At 37.8% G+C, this 14,940-nt stretch overlaps 2 protein-coding genes across 6 annotated transcripts; one reads left to right on the forward strand and one right to left on the reverse strand.

The window, feature by feature from the left end:
- The first annotated feature begins 283 nt into the window (after positions 1–283).
- On the forward strand, positions 284–10,237 carry LOC121981727 (probable plastid-lipid-associated protein 4, chloroplastic). Of its 5 annotated transcripts, none has more exons than XM_042534414.1 (7): positions 285–682; positions 1,107–1,220; positions 1,715–1,813; positions 2,517–2,591; positions 4,282–4,349; positions 5,087–6,226; positions 8,849–10,237. In XM_042534414.1, the coding sequence occupies exons 1-6, from the start codon at positions 359–361 to the stop codon at positions 5,148–5,150; spliced, it is 744 nt and encodes a 247-aa protein (XP_042390348.1). In that variant the 5' UTR covers positions 285–358; the 3' UTR covers positions 5,151–6,226; positions 8,849–10,237. The 5 variants fall into 5 exon arrangements, with proteins under 5 accessions (XP_042390349.1, XP_042390348.1, XP_042390347.1 ...); XM_042534413.1 differs by having other exon boundaries at positions 9,488–10,237; XM_042534412.1 differs by lacking the exons at positions 5,087–6,226; positions 8,849–10,237 and adding an exon at positions 4,811–5,083 and having other exon boundaries at positions 287–682.
- Positions 10,238–10,889: 652 nt separating this feature from the next.
- On the reverse strand, positions 10,890–12,379 carry LOC121981726 (transcription factor TEOSINTE BRANCHED 1-like). The gene has a single exon (XM_042534411.1). The coding sequence runs from the start codon at positions 12,123–12,125 to the stop codon at positions 11,190–11,192; it is 936 nt and encodes a 311-aa protein (XP_042390345.1). The 5' UTR covers positions 12,126–12,379; the 3' UTR covers positions 10,890–11,189.
- Positions 12,380–14,940: the final 2,561 nt, after the last annotated feature.

Genomic DNA, 14,940 nt, shown 5'->3' on the forward strand with positions numbered 1-14,940 from the left:
GCTTAGTTAAAAATCTATTTTACCATTCCAGAGAATGATTAAGGTAGAGATGAAATACGAATGTGTATATTAACAAAATGAACAAGATGATTCTTTATATATACCAAATTGAAATGAAATCCTCCTCTATTGATTAAGGGGTTAGTTACATATGTAATAAGGTTGCATGAAGTTTAAAAATATTTAAGCCACTTAATTAATCTAAACTCGCACTCAATTTGATGAGTGGTCTACTTGTTTAGCTTCTTTATGTTATTTATTAAATATTAATATTTTGGTAAAACTATTTTCCCACGTTTCGTGGCAAAAAAGACTCGTTTATCCGCTGTCCTCGGCAGTACGTGGCGGCGCAAGCTCCATGCTCGTAGCCATGGCATTTGCTCCGGCCCCCATCGCTACTCCCTCTGCCTCCATTCCGACACCGAGAAGCCTCTTCCTGTGCCACCCTCAGCTTCCGTCTCCCCTTTTCTCGAGCAGGCTCAAGGAGACGAGCGTCGCTGCTCCCCTTGAGTTATCCAGCTCCGCCTCGCTGAGATGGAGGACTGGGGTTTCCTTCTTCCCTTCGTTCCTCAATAAGAAGGCCAGGTCCCGCGAGGAGATCAAGGAGGAGCTTCTTGCGGAAATCGCGCCACTCGATCGTGGTGCTGAAGCCACTGACGAAGACAAAGAAAGGATCGATCAGGTTTCGTCTTTTTCTTGAATAGCTTGTTATAGGCAAAATTTGAATCAGGTTTCTATCGCTTCTGTAGTTGAATTACCCGACTCAGTTCATCAAGGAATGGCAGTGGGTTGGATCTCTCTATAATTTTTTTTCCTTTATAGAAAAGAATATCATATCACTCGAGATTTATAAGATTTTTCCCTCCAATCAAAGTAGCTCGGCGTAATTTGAAATCCTTTCACATCTTTCTTCGTTTCACTTCTGTTTAACAGAAAGGACTAACTTTAGATGATATGCACCACACAGCTCTGTAACACATCTGGTTTCATAGTCTTTTATTTGTGGGCTAAACTGAAGACCCTTACCGTTGTCTTTATATAGTGCAATAAAGATTTAAGATGCACTTCCTTTAACAGACTGAACTCTTGCTGTTTGTGATGGTCAGATAGCATGTGAGATTGAAGCAGTAAATCCGACTAAGGAGCCTCTCAAATCAGATTTGTTGAATGGAAAATGGGAGCTTATATACACAACTTCGAGATCAATTCTGCAAGTCCAGGTAGATGGTGTATGCTGAGATTCTATTTCCATTTGTCAGTCCCTAGTTACTTTTCTTAGTATTTTTGGTCTGTTATGACTGCTCTGTTCTTTTTCATTGTTTTCACTGTTTGATTCTTCTTCTTTTTTCTTTCATTTTTCCATACGGTTGATATATGCATATGGTTCTTGTATGCACTCTTGCACTTGGGAAATATTTTGTCAGCCACCCCTTTGTAATTAGCTACTCCAGTTAATAAGCACCCTTATGCTAACCTACAACAACCCTTTCAATTAATGCTTTCACACAATTTATATATTTGTTATGGAATATCAATTTCTTCTCTCAAAATTTATCTAATTTGTTCTCTCGCTCATTATCAAATTTTATATATTTTCCCTGATAATTAAGAATTTACTATAGTAGGTGTTCTTCCTGTTGTGTTTCATTAGTTATCTGAAAGTGGCTATACCACTTTAAGAAGTTATTTGAGCACTGACAACGAATACTCTCAGAGACCAAAATTTCTACGACCCAATGGAAAGATCTACCAAGCAATTAATGCTGATACCTTACGAGCTCAAAATATGGAGACCTGGCCCTATTTTAACCAGGTGATTCTTACTTTAAATTTAGTGATATTCTTGACAGGAAAAGAGATGTTTAAATTCTCTGAAAGGAAATGACAGTTCATGTCAGTAGAACTAGTCTATGTCTCAAATGTGCTTATACCATATTCACGCAGTTAATGCATGGATGTAAGAATCAGAATCTAGTACGTATGGTTCTTATTCTGCCAAACAAATTGTGCATGAACTGACAATTTTGATTGCAGTTGGCATTGGGACAATCATTTTGAGAATTTGGTTTATTGTAACTTGCAGAATTTCAATTGTATCTATATACATAAAATAAACCTTGTATATATGCTGGCTCATAACAATCATCTGCATTAGAAATGACCTCATAAGTATCATCTTTCTATCCTAATCTTGTTCATTTGTCTCATGTACTGAAAGGAATTGGTCCATTATGTTCATTCAAACTACAAACTTGTAACTTGCGAAAAAAAAGTTTCATGCATCTAGCTTGCATGGATTTTATTCTGAAAATTTTAAGATAGGTATTAAAAAAGAAACTTTTTTTTTGGTACATGCTAATAAAGCATTGAGAATGAATTAAGGTTTTTATTATGATCTGATATTTCTGGTAGGATATTAAGAAACTTTTACGAACTTTCTTCTAGTTGATTGAATTTTACATATTTGTTTTGTTGAACTCGATCTGTAATACAACTTTACAAGTTTACTTTTGCAGGTAACTGCTAACTTGATTCCCCTAAATGCTAGAAGAGTGAAAGTTCAATTTGATACTTTCAAAATACTAGGATTGGTGAGTAAATTTCTGATACTATTCCTTTGCAAAACGACAAAGAATGTAGTTCTTAGTCAACAATTTCCGCAACCTCAGTTTGATTAATTGCTCAGTTTAAATTCAGAGTATTGGAGGTTGAACCTAACCTGCCTGCAAATCTGATCAGGACAGTTGGTTGCTGGGTTAGTTTAGTTGAATAGAATTAGATTTGATGTGCACTAAAATTGAGATTTTATTTAGAAATGATAACCCATAGGTTTTCTTGACATATGTACATTATTTTTCATTTTATAGTTTTAGCTTTGATTTCTAATCAATAGCTCATGAATATACACATATATTGGGCTGGCAGAAATTGGTGATGCCATTGTTTATCCTTATTTCTAGTTGTGCTTGTGTTTGTGATCTACCAAGACATCTAGCCAAGGTTTAAAACATTGGTTTCTCCTTGATCACAACATGACAACACTGGTTCAATAGTGTCGATACTAGTAGGCACAGGTTAAATCTGTTGACTTGTTGCATTGGTCTAAGAGGATGAACAGGAAGAACAGGAGGAAGAAAAGGAGATGAGTAAGAAGCAGCGGAGGAAGAACGCACGGAACATATATGAGCCCCTGTTCCTTGGAAGTTCATCTCTATCCTCCTTGATCTAGGGGAAGAGCTCCCTTGGCTATCCTCGGTTTTATCCAAGATCAAAACCAGATTTGTTAGTCTAAAACCAATTAACTTGTAAACAAAAGGGGAGATTGATCATTAAGGTTACTATTGATTGCTCGAAACACTTGCAACCATGCAAGAACAATAAAAGAGATAAGGATGCAAAATGCAAGTTAACAAAGAGTGAGGAGAAGAGTTGGGAGAAGTTGAGGTCCTTCTGTAGCTAGCATCAGGTATTTAGTTTTTCGGACTGATTAATCCCGCGGTCCTGTGGAGGTTTTTCATCGACTATCAGGATAAATTTGAAAGTGCTTACAACAGAGCAACCCAACATCTCAGGTTTAACATCCCACCAGAGGAAAATGCTTTACAGGGCGATGTAATAGGGAATCAAATCATAGGTGCTTGGGAGACTGCATGAGCGCCCTGTCGCTGCTCCATAGCATGGAGGTAGCAGAGGTCATTGTTGTTTCATAACTTAGGGAACTAGTTTCAGATTCTTTCCTCCTGCCTATTGAAACTGAAGTGAAATGTTTAAACCATTCATCCAATTGATGCAAACTTTTAGCTAGTGTAGGAATAGAAAAATGGGAAAGAGATAGTAAATTTGTGATTTTCAAGGCAACCTAGGAGAATTTTCTTGTAGTCTCTGGCCTTCTTTTATTTGATTGATAAATTTTACAACTCTAGAACTGAAAAACTCTCATTCTATGCTTTGGTATTTTCAAATAGTTTCTGGTTCTTGCGTAAAAGGCTGACAATTCAGGTCATCATGTAAAAAAAAAATGCTCTTGCAATTCCATGGTAATATAAAGTTCTGAAAAATAAATACTTAATTCTGTTATTTTTAAAATATTGTAGAACAGCGTTACATTTTCTAAAAGAAACCCAAGGTGATGAAACAGTTTGTTTTTGTAGTTAGTGTATGGAGATATTTGTTAGATGTACTATAGCGTAGTTATCTGGTAACAGATGGTTGGAAATTGACTTGACTTTGGTTGCGTGAGATAATGGATCCCGTAAATCCTCTCTCTTCATTTGTGCACAGATTCCAATAAAAGCCCCTGGAAGAGCCAGCGGTGAATTGGAGATTACTTACTTGGACGAGATGATCAGGTAATTTTGCCATGCGAATCTTTAGTTCCGACCTGGAAGATAGTGCCCTTTAGTTCTGGGTAAACGTACGTTATATATGTTCCAAGCTGCTTATACATTTGATCATTTTATTCCTTAACATGATTCAAGGACCCACGAATTCTGAATGCCTGGATTAGCATTTTCTAACTAGAGACTCGCATGACAGGGTTGTTTGTGACAAGGTATTTTTGCTCTATAGTCATTTTCACACACACACACAGAGCCAACTATGCATGGGCTTGGATATTATTGATAATGCTTGGGTTTGGTAACTACGGGGGCGCGTGGTATTCACTTGACGAGCATTAGGCCTATCGGCACTAGTTAGAGCATTTAGAATTGTCTGTTCATTCTAAATGTTGCCCGAGTTGTTCTTGTTCGGTTGAATCCTGAAGCTGCACAGCCTGCACAGCTACTACGAGTTCATGCTTTCTTTGCAGGGTCTCTAGAGGTGACAAAGGGAACTTATTCATATTGAAGATGGTTGACCGATCATATAGAGTTCCACTTTGATGTTGACAAAATATGTTTGACTTCACCTCCGCCACCTCTCCTTCATTAGTTTTCTTTTTCTCTTCCACAAATTACTACCGGCGAAGTTGTCCTTCCAAACTTACCTGCTAAGGGAATACATGCATTGTAAATATACATTCATGTGTTGTATACGAGGAGATTGTTATATTTAATGAATAGCATGGAACTCTTTTCTCCTACAGGTCTGGTCGCCTAATCATGTATGATGACGAACTTAAAGGATTCCCTCTCGCGCACGCACCATAAAAAAAATCCAACAAACAGAGGTGACAGGAGGATCTACCTATGAGAAGCAGGCCGATCGAGATGTTTCAAGTCAAAATTGGCTGCGAGTTTGAGGGACATCCGGATCATGGCGCCATTTTATATTTATATATTGAAGAATGCTAATGGCGATCCACCGGGTTTGAACCATACATAACAAAAGCATGAAGGCTACGGAGCGAGGGAAAGGATTAGGGTGCAGGCTTTTGCGTACGACGCCGTCTCCCGCTACGCCATTCTGTTCCCCTGTTGCTGTTGACATGACACGCACGAGGAAGGACGGAGAAGAAGCATAAGCGGTGGCCAATCGGGCCCCCCTCGTACGGACCTTGACTAGAAGGCAGGGCCAGTGGCCGGCTGGCTGGCTGTGGCAGGGCCTAGCAGCTCTGGTTTGGGCAACAAACCTCGTCGGGATTCGTGCGCCCGCCACCGTCATGCCGCCCGTTTCCAGCGATCACATTCTTCTTTATCCAAATCTACATCGCTCGGATTCTAAATAGGAAGTCTCTGACAGGGATATAAATTCAAATGCCTGCTGTATATATCTCTTAACTTTTGGACGTCGTCCCCGCCTTCATGGTTTTTGTTAAGACAGGACGTGCATGCCTATTCAAGGTTCACGGCTGGATCCTTTTTCTGATAAGACGGCTCGAAAGAGACAGCAACAGTTAACTTTTCCACAGTTGTTTTGTTCCCATGGCGATTCTTGTTTACGTTCACTGTTGGCGCAGAGAGAGAGAGGAGGGGGGAGGAGAGGAGAGGTGGCTTTGAATACGATTTGATGCAAGTTTAGTCAGTTTCTAATGCGTGGAAATTATGGAATACGGGCACTAGCCTAATCGTATCATATTTTCATTCAGTAAATCTAACTATCAGTAATGAATGACCACTACTTGAGTTTTAGAGCTTCGCTCAGAAGGTAACTTGTTGCCTCTCACCCTTTGAGCTTCACTACTGGCGGTCGTCTTCTTCTCAAGTTCCTTGGCTTTCTCACTCGACTGCACTGACTCTTCGCTCGAAGGGCACTGGCAACTTTCGTCTCAGCTTCTTCGCGTGAGGTACGTCGATGCTTCTTCATTGTTTAGCTTTTTCTTAAATTTAGCTTCTTCCATAGACTTTGGCTGGCTTTTTCTTCCATTGAATCGGATTACGTAGGCAAAGTGAGTTTACCTAATGCCTTAAGATTTAGCAGTCATGTTTGAGATTTCAGAATCTGTAAATAAAACTAGGAATACAGATCGGTGTGAACTATGAACGATCGAACTGTAACTGTCTACGTCTTGTGAACTGTGAATGTCTCACATGCTTCTCCAGATTACAACATCAAAGTAAAAATTGTTAAGGGAGTAGAGTTACTAAGGGAAAGATTCTGAATCCATGAATTAGACCTTGTGTGACGAACGCCTATTATGAAAGTCGATTTAGTTCCATTTGTAGCTAAGTACATGAATCACAACAAGTGTTCTCTCTTTTTACCATTGAGAAAACATAGTAGAGATCATTGATGGTGGCTGAAAAGAAGGGAACATTTCGCGAGATTTAAAAAATATAAAGGTTTGTCCTAATATTAAGAATAATTCTAAATAGTGTATTATGTTTATGTATTAACCGTTAAATTTAAGGTGATTACTGTTGGATAAACTTAATTATACATGTAAAATAAATAAACTTTCCTCTTATCATCCACCTATTTGCTTGCTATTGGAATGACCTACCACTCAAAAGCAATAAAGTAAAGAAATTAAAATTGAATTATATCCCTCTTCTGACCATGAAATTTGTTTGTTAAATAAAAGATATTGTCCTCTGAGTCATTTTTATCTACCAAAGCTTCTCCTTCTCCATTCTTGAAAACCATAAACTTTGTTGGATGAGTTTTAGTCCTATTTGATAAATTCATCCTTATTGTTGAGAAATCAATGTTTAGGACGATATCAAATGAAAGAGTTTCAAAATCTTTCCGTTAAGAATAGCTAAAATTAAATTCCTCTTTGATTATCCTGCTTAGTGTCCAAACAACTAACTGCTCACGAAAGAAGGAACAGGGATGATAACTAATAGTCTTTTATTCCTAGAGTAATAGGCATAGCAATCAACAATCCTTGCCACAAAAGAAGGCTATCAATTACTTTTAGAGTGAGGAAGATGGAAAGGATAAGGTTTAGTTCTGTAGATCTTATGTCACGGTATATATGTTTGAGTTAATCGAGTGAGCAAGTCCACAGTCAAGAGACAAAGGGAAGACGCAAACTCATAGTAGTTGGAGGGATTTACAATTTCTCACTTGGTAGGGATCATAATGGATGAAGAATTGTTATGTTAGGGATGGGATATGGATCAATTTTAAAAAAAAATAAAGTATGATAAGTTGACTTGTTTCACTCTAAATTTCATAATTCATAGATAATATACTTTACCTATTGTGGATGTATATAGACACTCATCTCCCCATATATTGCACGCGATTGTTGTTGGCACTTTTTTGTTGTTTTGTATTGTGTTGGTGCTTTTTTTGATATCGTAGTTGTCGCACATGACAATGATGAGCTTCACCATTCGTGCAAGAATTATAATTATGTCATAGAACATTGTGGAAAAGTATGTGCATCACCTCTAGAAAAGTGTAGAACTTTTTCCCATTGGCCAATCATGTATTTAGATATGCACTTGATGCATATATAATGTTATAGATATGGATTATGACTCCTACAAAGCAATTGATTTCGATATCATTTTAAGTGGATAATACTAGTCTAATGTTCATTCCATATAGTTCATAATACTATCCCTGATTTATCTGTTTGTATTTTATCGTAGGGCCGGTGATACTAGGTTGTTTGGGGTGAGCGATATCACTTTTTATCCAATAATACAATAATCTTGATAAAGATAGCTCTTTAAATAATTTATAGATAATCTATGAAATTCTTATTGTATGTTTATGCTTATAAATCTCTTTATGTTGAACTTGCACCCCTTATATGTACTATCAAATCATTAATGGAGACTTGTTATATATATTAGTTGTTTTTTAATTGATTTTTTTTATAACTATATGAACTCTTAGCTTTTTCGTATCTTATTCTTAACTTGTTATAGGAAAACTACTTAGCAACATGTATTTCAATTATTAACATTTTAGTAGAATGGTTTTGAAAATAATTATGCTTAAAGGGTTATATATATATATTGGATTGGGTGCAACATTAATTGTTTGATTCACTTTTGAATTAATAACTTAAGAGTAAGACTAAGTCATCATCTAATATATGTTTAATAAGTGTGGATTTTTGTCCACAACAAAAAACACAAGAAGAAACAACTTGTTATACAAACTCTTATTGTAAGGACATCTCTAATAGTTAGAGCTCTAAATGAGATTTTTTTTTATTATCCCAATGTCACATCAACAATATGTAAGCTTATTGAAACATCTTCAATGGTTAGAGCTGTAAATAAGTTTTTTTTTTGATCGAATTTATAGCATGAATTATATGGTTTCATGTACATTGTATCAATTTTGAGACAAAAGAGAAGGTTTGATTTTTCACTACTAATCTTAAACTATAAATCTCAAACCTCACTTCCATAATGATTAAAAGTTTTTTATTCAACTTTTTAAATTTTACAAATCTCTCGTAAATCTTAAATGTCCTTATGGCTGTCTTGGTTTATTGCAGTAACGTGTAAGTCAAATTTTGGGGAATGTTGATTCAGAAGCAATTAATGTGATTTCTCTACTTTTCCAATCATCTGACTAGAACTTTTCAAACCATTGAACTTTGCTATTTCTACAGTGGTAGAGGTTTGACACGATAAGTAAAGCAAAACCTCGAATAGCACACCCAAGCTATCTGATGGTAATCAAATATTGAAATAGTCACAATGAAAAATATTTTACATGCGAAGACTTGAAGATGCTTGATTTTGTATTCAAGAGATTATCATAATAACATGGGAATTTAGGTTGCATAGTCATAACTTTAAATAGATTATGTAATTTTACTCTTGTTTTGAATGAATGAATAACCTTGTGTTCTCTAATATTCTTCATGGTTTTTTAGTAAAGTGTTTTTTTCTCACTCTTTTAAATGTGAATTCCTTGATAATTACTCCGCTTTTTCTCTTCTTGATGGATTGCTTATAAAAAGAATGGTTCTTCTTCATTTGGTTGGGCTGTTTTCTATAGTATCCATTACTATCTCATCATCCATTATTTTTTTCCTCGTACATCCAGTGTTAGAAATTATAGTATCTCGAACTTTGATATTCTCTTGATAGTTTCCATCTTTCTGATTCTTTTATTGTTGCTTGATCAGGGATTTTAATCTACTGTTTCCCCTATAATCTATCAAGTTTTTAAAGGAAGGATCCTTGAAATAGTAAAGTTGTTGAAAGGAGCTTTGATCTTATATCACTAAGAAGACACATAATTCCTACTCTTTCTTCATGAAACTTCAAAATGGTATTTAATTTTTGAGATAATTTTAATGTTATACCAGTGCTTTAACTTCAGTAACATATTGCTGAATTCTCACAAGAATTCTTCTTCATGCATGATTATGATACATAACTCCGAGATATCTTATGGACCAACTCAATATAATTTTCTTATCAAGAAAAAAATGGATAATGAAAATCAGATATTAGCTAATGCTTTAAGAAGATATAGATATTTCCTTGCTATGATGCAAATGAGGTTTGCTGGATTTAAAGTGCTCAGCTTTATGCTCAGAAATGCTCTCGCATTCATCAATGTTCTTTGTGCATCCAATTTTAAAGCTAGGAATTCTGATGATGTTTGTGATGGACATTTTGTTCGAGAAGAATATTTATACTGACTAATTTTATCTGTTTAACGATAAACCAACCATGATTTGCACATCTGAATGGTGAAGAAGTTTCCTCCATCTCTTTGATATCTTCCAGACTTGCACAAAGAGGTAAATTGTCTCCTCCCTTGTCAATCTGCTGATATTCCTGACAACAAATTAAACGCGAAACTTTCTAAAAATCTTCTCTGGTCTTATTATGGCACTTTTAGAAACTAAAACATGAGACCTAAATTGCTATCTCCAAAGCGATTCATCAGAAGAAAATATATATATTACTAAATTGTCAATAAAAGCTCTATCTGCAACTAATATGATAGAATATGTTTTCTGCATGAGATACATCTTCTATAATGTGATCTGTTCTATTAAAGTTAGCACTTTCATAGATAATTAAATTAATTATTCCATATTTGAATTTGCAAACTTGTTACATTAGGGTTCATATATATATCACTCTTCAGGAGGCAACTTCAGGTTAATTCCAGTTCACTTAGATTATTCAGATGATAGACAGTTATGAATGCAAGTTCTGCCATTATTATTATTATTATTATTGTTATTATTATTGCTTCTAGGCTAATTTGCATGATTAATTACCCATAATTTTTTGTTGAAAAAATTGCATGACTTGAATTTAACATTAACATATTAGCAATTGACGGTAGATATTAGCCTGTAATGGAAGTGTTCTATTTCTCAGAATCATTGTGTAAAAGCGCAAGTATAAATCATTCAATACCTAATTAATTAAGCTTCTTTCAGAGAAACTACTTTGAGGAAATAATAAACTTATCTCATTTATGATTTCGTTGGAACAAATTTCCTGAACACACAATTCACATAAACTTAAGATCAGTGATATATAGCTTGTTTAATATTTTATGCCCTCAGTGTTTCGAAGCTTAGCTATTACAGTTCGAGTAGTTCTAATTAGTTTCCAACAGTATCAGAGGAAAAACTTGCAAGATTGTTGAAGTTTAAGCTACAAATCAACAATTAGTTTCTTCTTTATATCACAAACATTTAGCCAGATGCCTAGTCACATCAAGTTTACAGTAGGCATGATCATATTAGAAATGAAAATTAAGCACACTGATAAACTAGCTAGCAAACTAGATTATAAGGGCACTAGAATCATAAGGCAATAAGTTTGATAATATTACTGATTGGGACGATATCGATTATTCTATGATCTTGAGTACAAGGAAAGGGTTTCCATCTCCCACTGTTCTTCAAAGATGTAGCTGGCGAAGTTCATTTCTGCCATGGTGGCCGGACCATTGCCGAAGATGGGGCCTTCCTCGCTCGAATGGTTGGGCGGTGGCACTCGAAGGTCCCCTTGCACCTCTTGATCGGCAAACTGATCGAGTAGAGTCTTCAAATCGAACGAGCTCACGTCGACCCTAGTGGGATCCAGGGCGATCGGGAAGGAAGAAGACAGCATCCTTCGCTTCACGCTGGTCCTCTCCCTCGCCCTCTCCCGCGCCTTCGCTCGCAGTTCTTTGGCCTGCGCCGAGTGGAGCTCGGTCTTCTTCGCGGGCTTTATGGCTTCTTTCTTTGATTTCGTCTTGGACGACGACTTGGTAGCTTTCCTGGACCCGGAGGCATCATCGCGAGGCAAGGCTGTTGATGATCCAGTGCTCCTCAGGCTCTGGTTGCCCGAACAAGTCCCGTTCTTGGATGAGGAAACGAAGGCGAGTTCTTTAATGGCCGCTTTGGACATGGTGAGGAGCCATTGCACCGTCTTGCTGGCCTTGTCGAACCCGAGCATGTCCTGAAGCCGGAAGAAGTTCCGCGCCACGTCGATCGAAAGCCGCATCCTGCGGTCCCTCGGCCCCTTCGCCGTGCATATCTTGCTGTGCCTCCCCTTTCTCGTACCTTTCTGAACTGATCTCTTATCCCCTGATCTCCTCGAGCCCTCAGCACCAGCAGCCGCAGCAGCAGCAGGAAGAACACTTGCACTTGCATTCGCGACGGCAGCCGAACCGAAGACGATCCGGCCGTCGAAGCCAGCTGCGGTAGTACCGTAAAAAGCAGGAACAGTACTAGAAGGGAAGTAGGAGAAGGTCGGAAGCAAATTAGGGTTTAGCTCCAGTTGCCGATCGTGATCAAAAGGCAGCATTTTTCTATAAAGCGATCGAAGATGAAGCGACTCGAAGGCGACGACGGAGTAGCGGCCGTGAAGCAGTAGTAGTAGTAGTGGTATTTATCATGAAATCAAAAAGCCATAGATAGATATGGCTGGCTGGCTATACGTTCTTCTTTTCATCAATGGGTCAAGAGGAATGTGGGAGTGGATAAAATGGACTAGCTAGCTAGCTGCATCATATACTTAATTGGGGTTCGAGTTGAAAGGTGGTGAGATCAAAAACAACGACTGTTTATATTACAACAATTGGCCACCAACTAACAAATATATAATAAAAACAGGTCGATCGTGTGATTCTTCTTGTGATGATGGGCCACAGTCATGCCTCGAAGCCGCCTCGTGATTGGCTGGATCCATGTGCATGCATGTATGCCTCTCTACTAGCTTCTCCAAAAGCGAACAGGGCAGCGAGGCACACATATCCACCAACACGACTGTTAAATTATTTTTGGTAAAAAGCTAGCTAGCTGAAGTCAGTCGGAGGTGCATTCTGTGAAGCTTTAGTTAGGGTTTTACTGTCGAGGGAGTTAAGTTTCACATACACTAAGGACCACGGCCAGCTCTTGTCTCCATAAGGCCACAGTGAATTGTTCAGATCACGTACTGTCGCCCCTCTCCTAGCTTCATGCTACCCACGTCCTCACTCCTGCAAACAACAAGGACAATAATTTCACTGATTTAGCCCTACGCTACCACAGCCCTGCAACCCTAACTTTGACCATTCACCCCTCTCTCTCTCTCTCTTTCTTATAGTGCTCATGTGCACTATCTCTCTCTGCCCATTTATACATGCTGCGGCTACCTAGCTCTTCTTCAACTCTCCTTATCCTGAACTCACTGTGCAAAAGGTCGCAAATCATAGCCGTCCCAAGTTGCTCGTGCTCGTGCCCGTGCATGCACTCTCTGCAGCTCCCACTTTCTGATGATGTGATTGAGCAAAGAACATGAAAGGCATATTCCTAAGCTCTTTACCTCCAGTGGTGAGATATATATAATTGCACCTCATCTGCCTTTTATCTTTGTCCTCTCCTCCCATGGAAGTTTGCTGCGATTATGGTTTTACGATGGTAAAAAGGAATTGGATGGAATAATTAATTAAACCAGCAGCCGGGCTCTTGTTCCTAATTCATCGCCGGCTGTGGGGGAGGCAAAAGAGAGACTAACAAGAAATGGACACACACCGATCTATTAAAATTTAAACAGCAAGGTGAATGGCATCTTTAGCTGAACAGAGAGGATGGCGTACGAGGCCACTGTGAGAGAAACTTGTCCTTTTTAAACCTGATCCTGTTCTTCACTTTGTGGCTAGCTAGTTGCCTGCTGCAGAGTAGTGGATGGATGTCTTTGTCATATGATGATTTTGCTCAAGTTGAGCAATCACGAGTGGGAGAAAATTAAGCTATAGCTGAGTGGGGGGAAAAGAGGAGAGATGATGATCATGCAAGACTTTAATTTGTTTCTCTCTTTTACCAAATTGATATAGTTGACTTAAGGCTAATTAGGTGATTTAATTAAGGTCTAGTTGATCTCTTTCTCTTGGATCTCTCTTCTCTAAAAGTCTAACATATAATCTAACTAGATCTCTTCCATGTTAATTTTGTCTTGAGCTTCATTTTGACTTAAAATGTTGGAGTGGCACCTCGCCAAATGTATTTGATTATCCAAAATTTCTACACACGTCCACTTCTAGCAAAAGTCCAACATAATGCTCCATAATCAGTAGTGCCTCCACTTCAAATCTCTTTTATCGAAGAACTAACAAACAAATCCTTTGCTTAGAGCCCCTTTTTAATGCAAAAAAATTCTATTATAATATTTGGCTAGAGTAATAATTATTTCAACAAGTACTAATTAAGATAGGAGGGTGTGGAGGGGTCCCGGCCTTAAGGCCTCTTTATATATCTTAAACCCATATATATATATATACCTTCTTGTTTTTTGTTTTTAATAGAATTAACAAGGTTGTTTTTTTCCCCTTTTTTTTTGTTTTTGTATCTTTACTCATTCCCTTTTGTTTCTTTATTGTTTTCATTTAATATTAGAAAAAAAATTTTGAGAGGGAAGAATTAATGCACAATGGTTTTATTCTCCTTTTATTCTATAGTGATCTGCCTCCAAAATATTTTTATGAAATTGCTAATTAAGTAAACAATAATAATAATAAAAAAAAGAGAATACCTCCAACCTTATCCTTCAAATAGACATATATAGTTGATGTTATTTATCACATTTTTCACACCGAATTTAGTACCCATTCTCCAAACGTGGTCCCATGTTAGTGGGCTCACTCACCAACCGCCGCGTGGATCCTCGGGATTCTCCTATTTAGCATTCTTTCTTACTTTTATCCGTTCATGGCGATTCGCCGGAAAACCGTCCTCGGAAGCTGCAGGGATTCAGCCGCCGACCTCGGCTGAGAAAAGAAACCCCTACCGGAGGAAGAATTGCCCCTGGTCCAGTCGAAGCTCGGCACCATCGTCCTCGCCACTGCTGCGTTTTTCTTCCTCTGTCTCCTGCCGCCTCCGAACTGCGAAGATCCATCTCCGTAAGCACTTCCATGAGCTTCGATATGATCTCTTCGGGTTTGACCATCAAAGTGTTGGTTTCCAACTCGAAAGAGAAAGTTCAATTTGACCAGTCTGGTTGCTTGATTGTGTCAGTTTTAGGTGAAACTGTTGTTGTCCTTGTCGATCAGCTTTGGCCACTTTGAATTGAAGCTTCCCACTCACACAAAATATTCATATCAAGGTTTTAATGCATTGGTAATGACAAGCAGTATGAAGTCTCA

Source organism: Zingiber officinale, chromosome 5A (assembly GCF_018446385.1).
Source record: "Zingiber officinale cultivar Zhangliang chromosome 5A, Zo_v1.1, whole genome shotgun sequence".
Lineage (NCBI taxonomy): Eukaryota > Viridiplantae > Streptophyta > Magnoliopsida > Zingiberales > Zingiberaceae > Zingiber > Zingiber officinale.

What these genes read in the sequence shown, in the direction of transcription:
- LOC121981726 (XM_042534411.1), bottom strand. Translation starts at nt 12,125, where the DNA reads ATGCTGCCTTTTGATCACGATCGGCAACTGGAGCTAAACCCTAATTTG.
- LOC121981727 (XM_042534412.1), top strand. Translation starts at nt 359, where the DNA reads ATGCTCGTAGCCATGGCATTTGCTCCGGCCCCCATCGCTACTCCCTCT. An exon ending in CCTGGCCCTATTTTAACCAG is followed by an intron (nt 1,814 to 2,516) that starts GTGATTCTTACT and finishes TTACTTTTGCAG; the next exon opens with GTAACTGCTAACTTGATTCC. An exon ending in TACTTGGACGAGATGATCAG is followed by an intron (nt 4,350 to 4,810) that starts GTAATTTTGCCA and finishes CTTTCTTTGCAG; the next exon opens with GGTCTCTAGAGGTGACAAAG.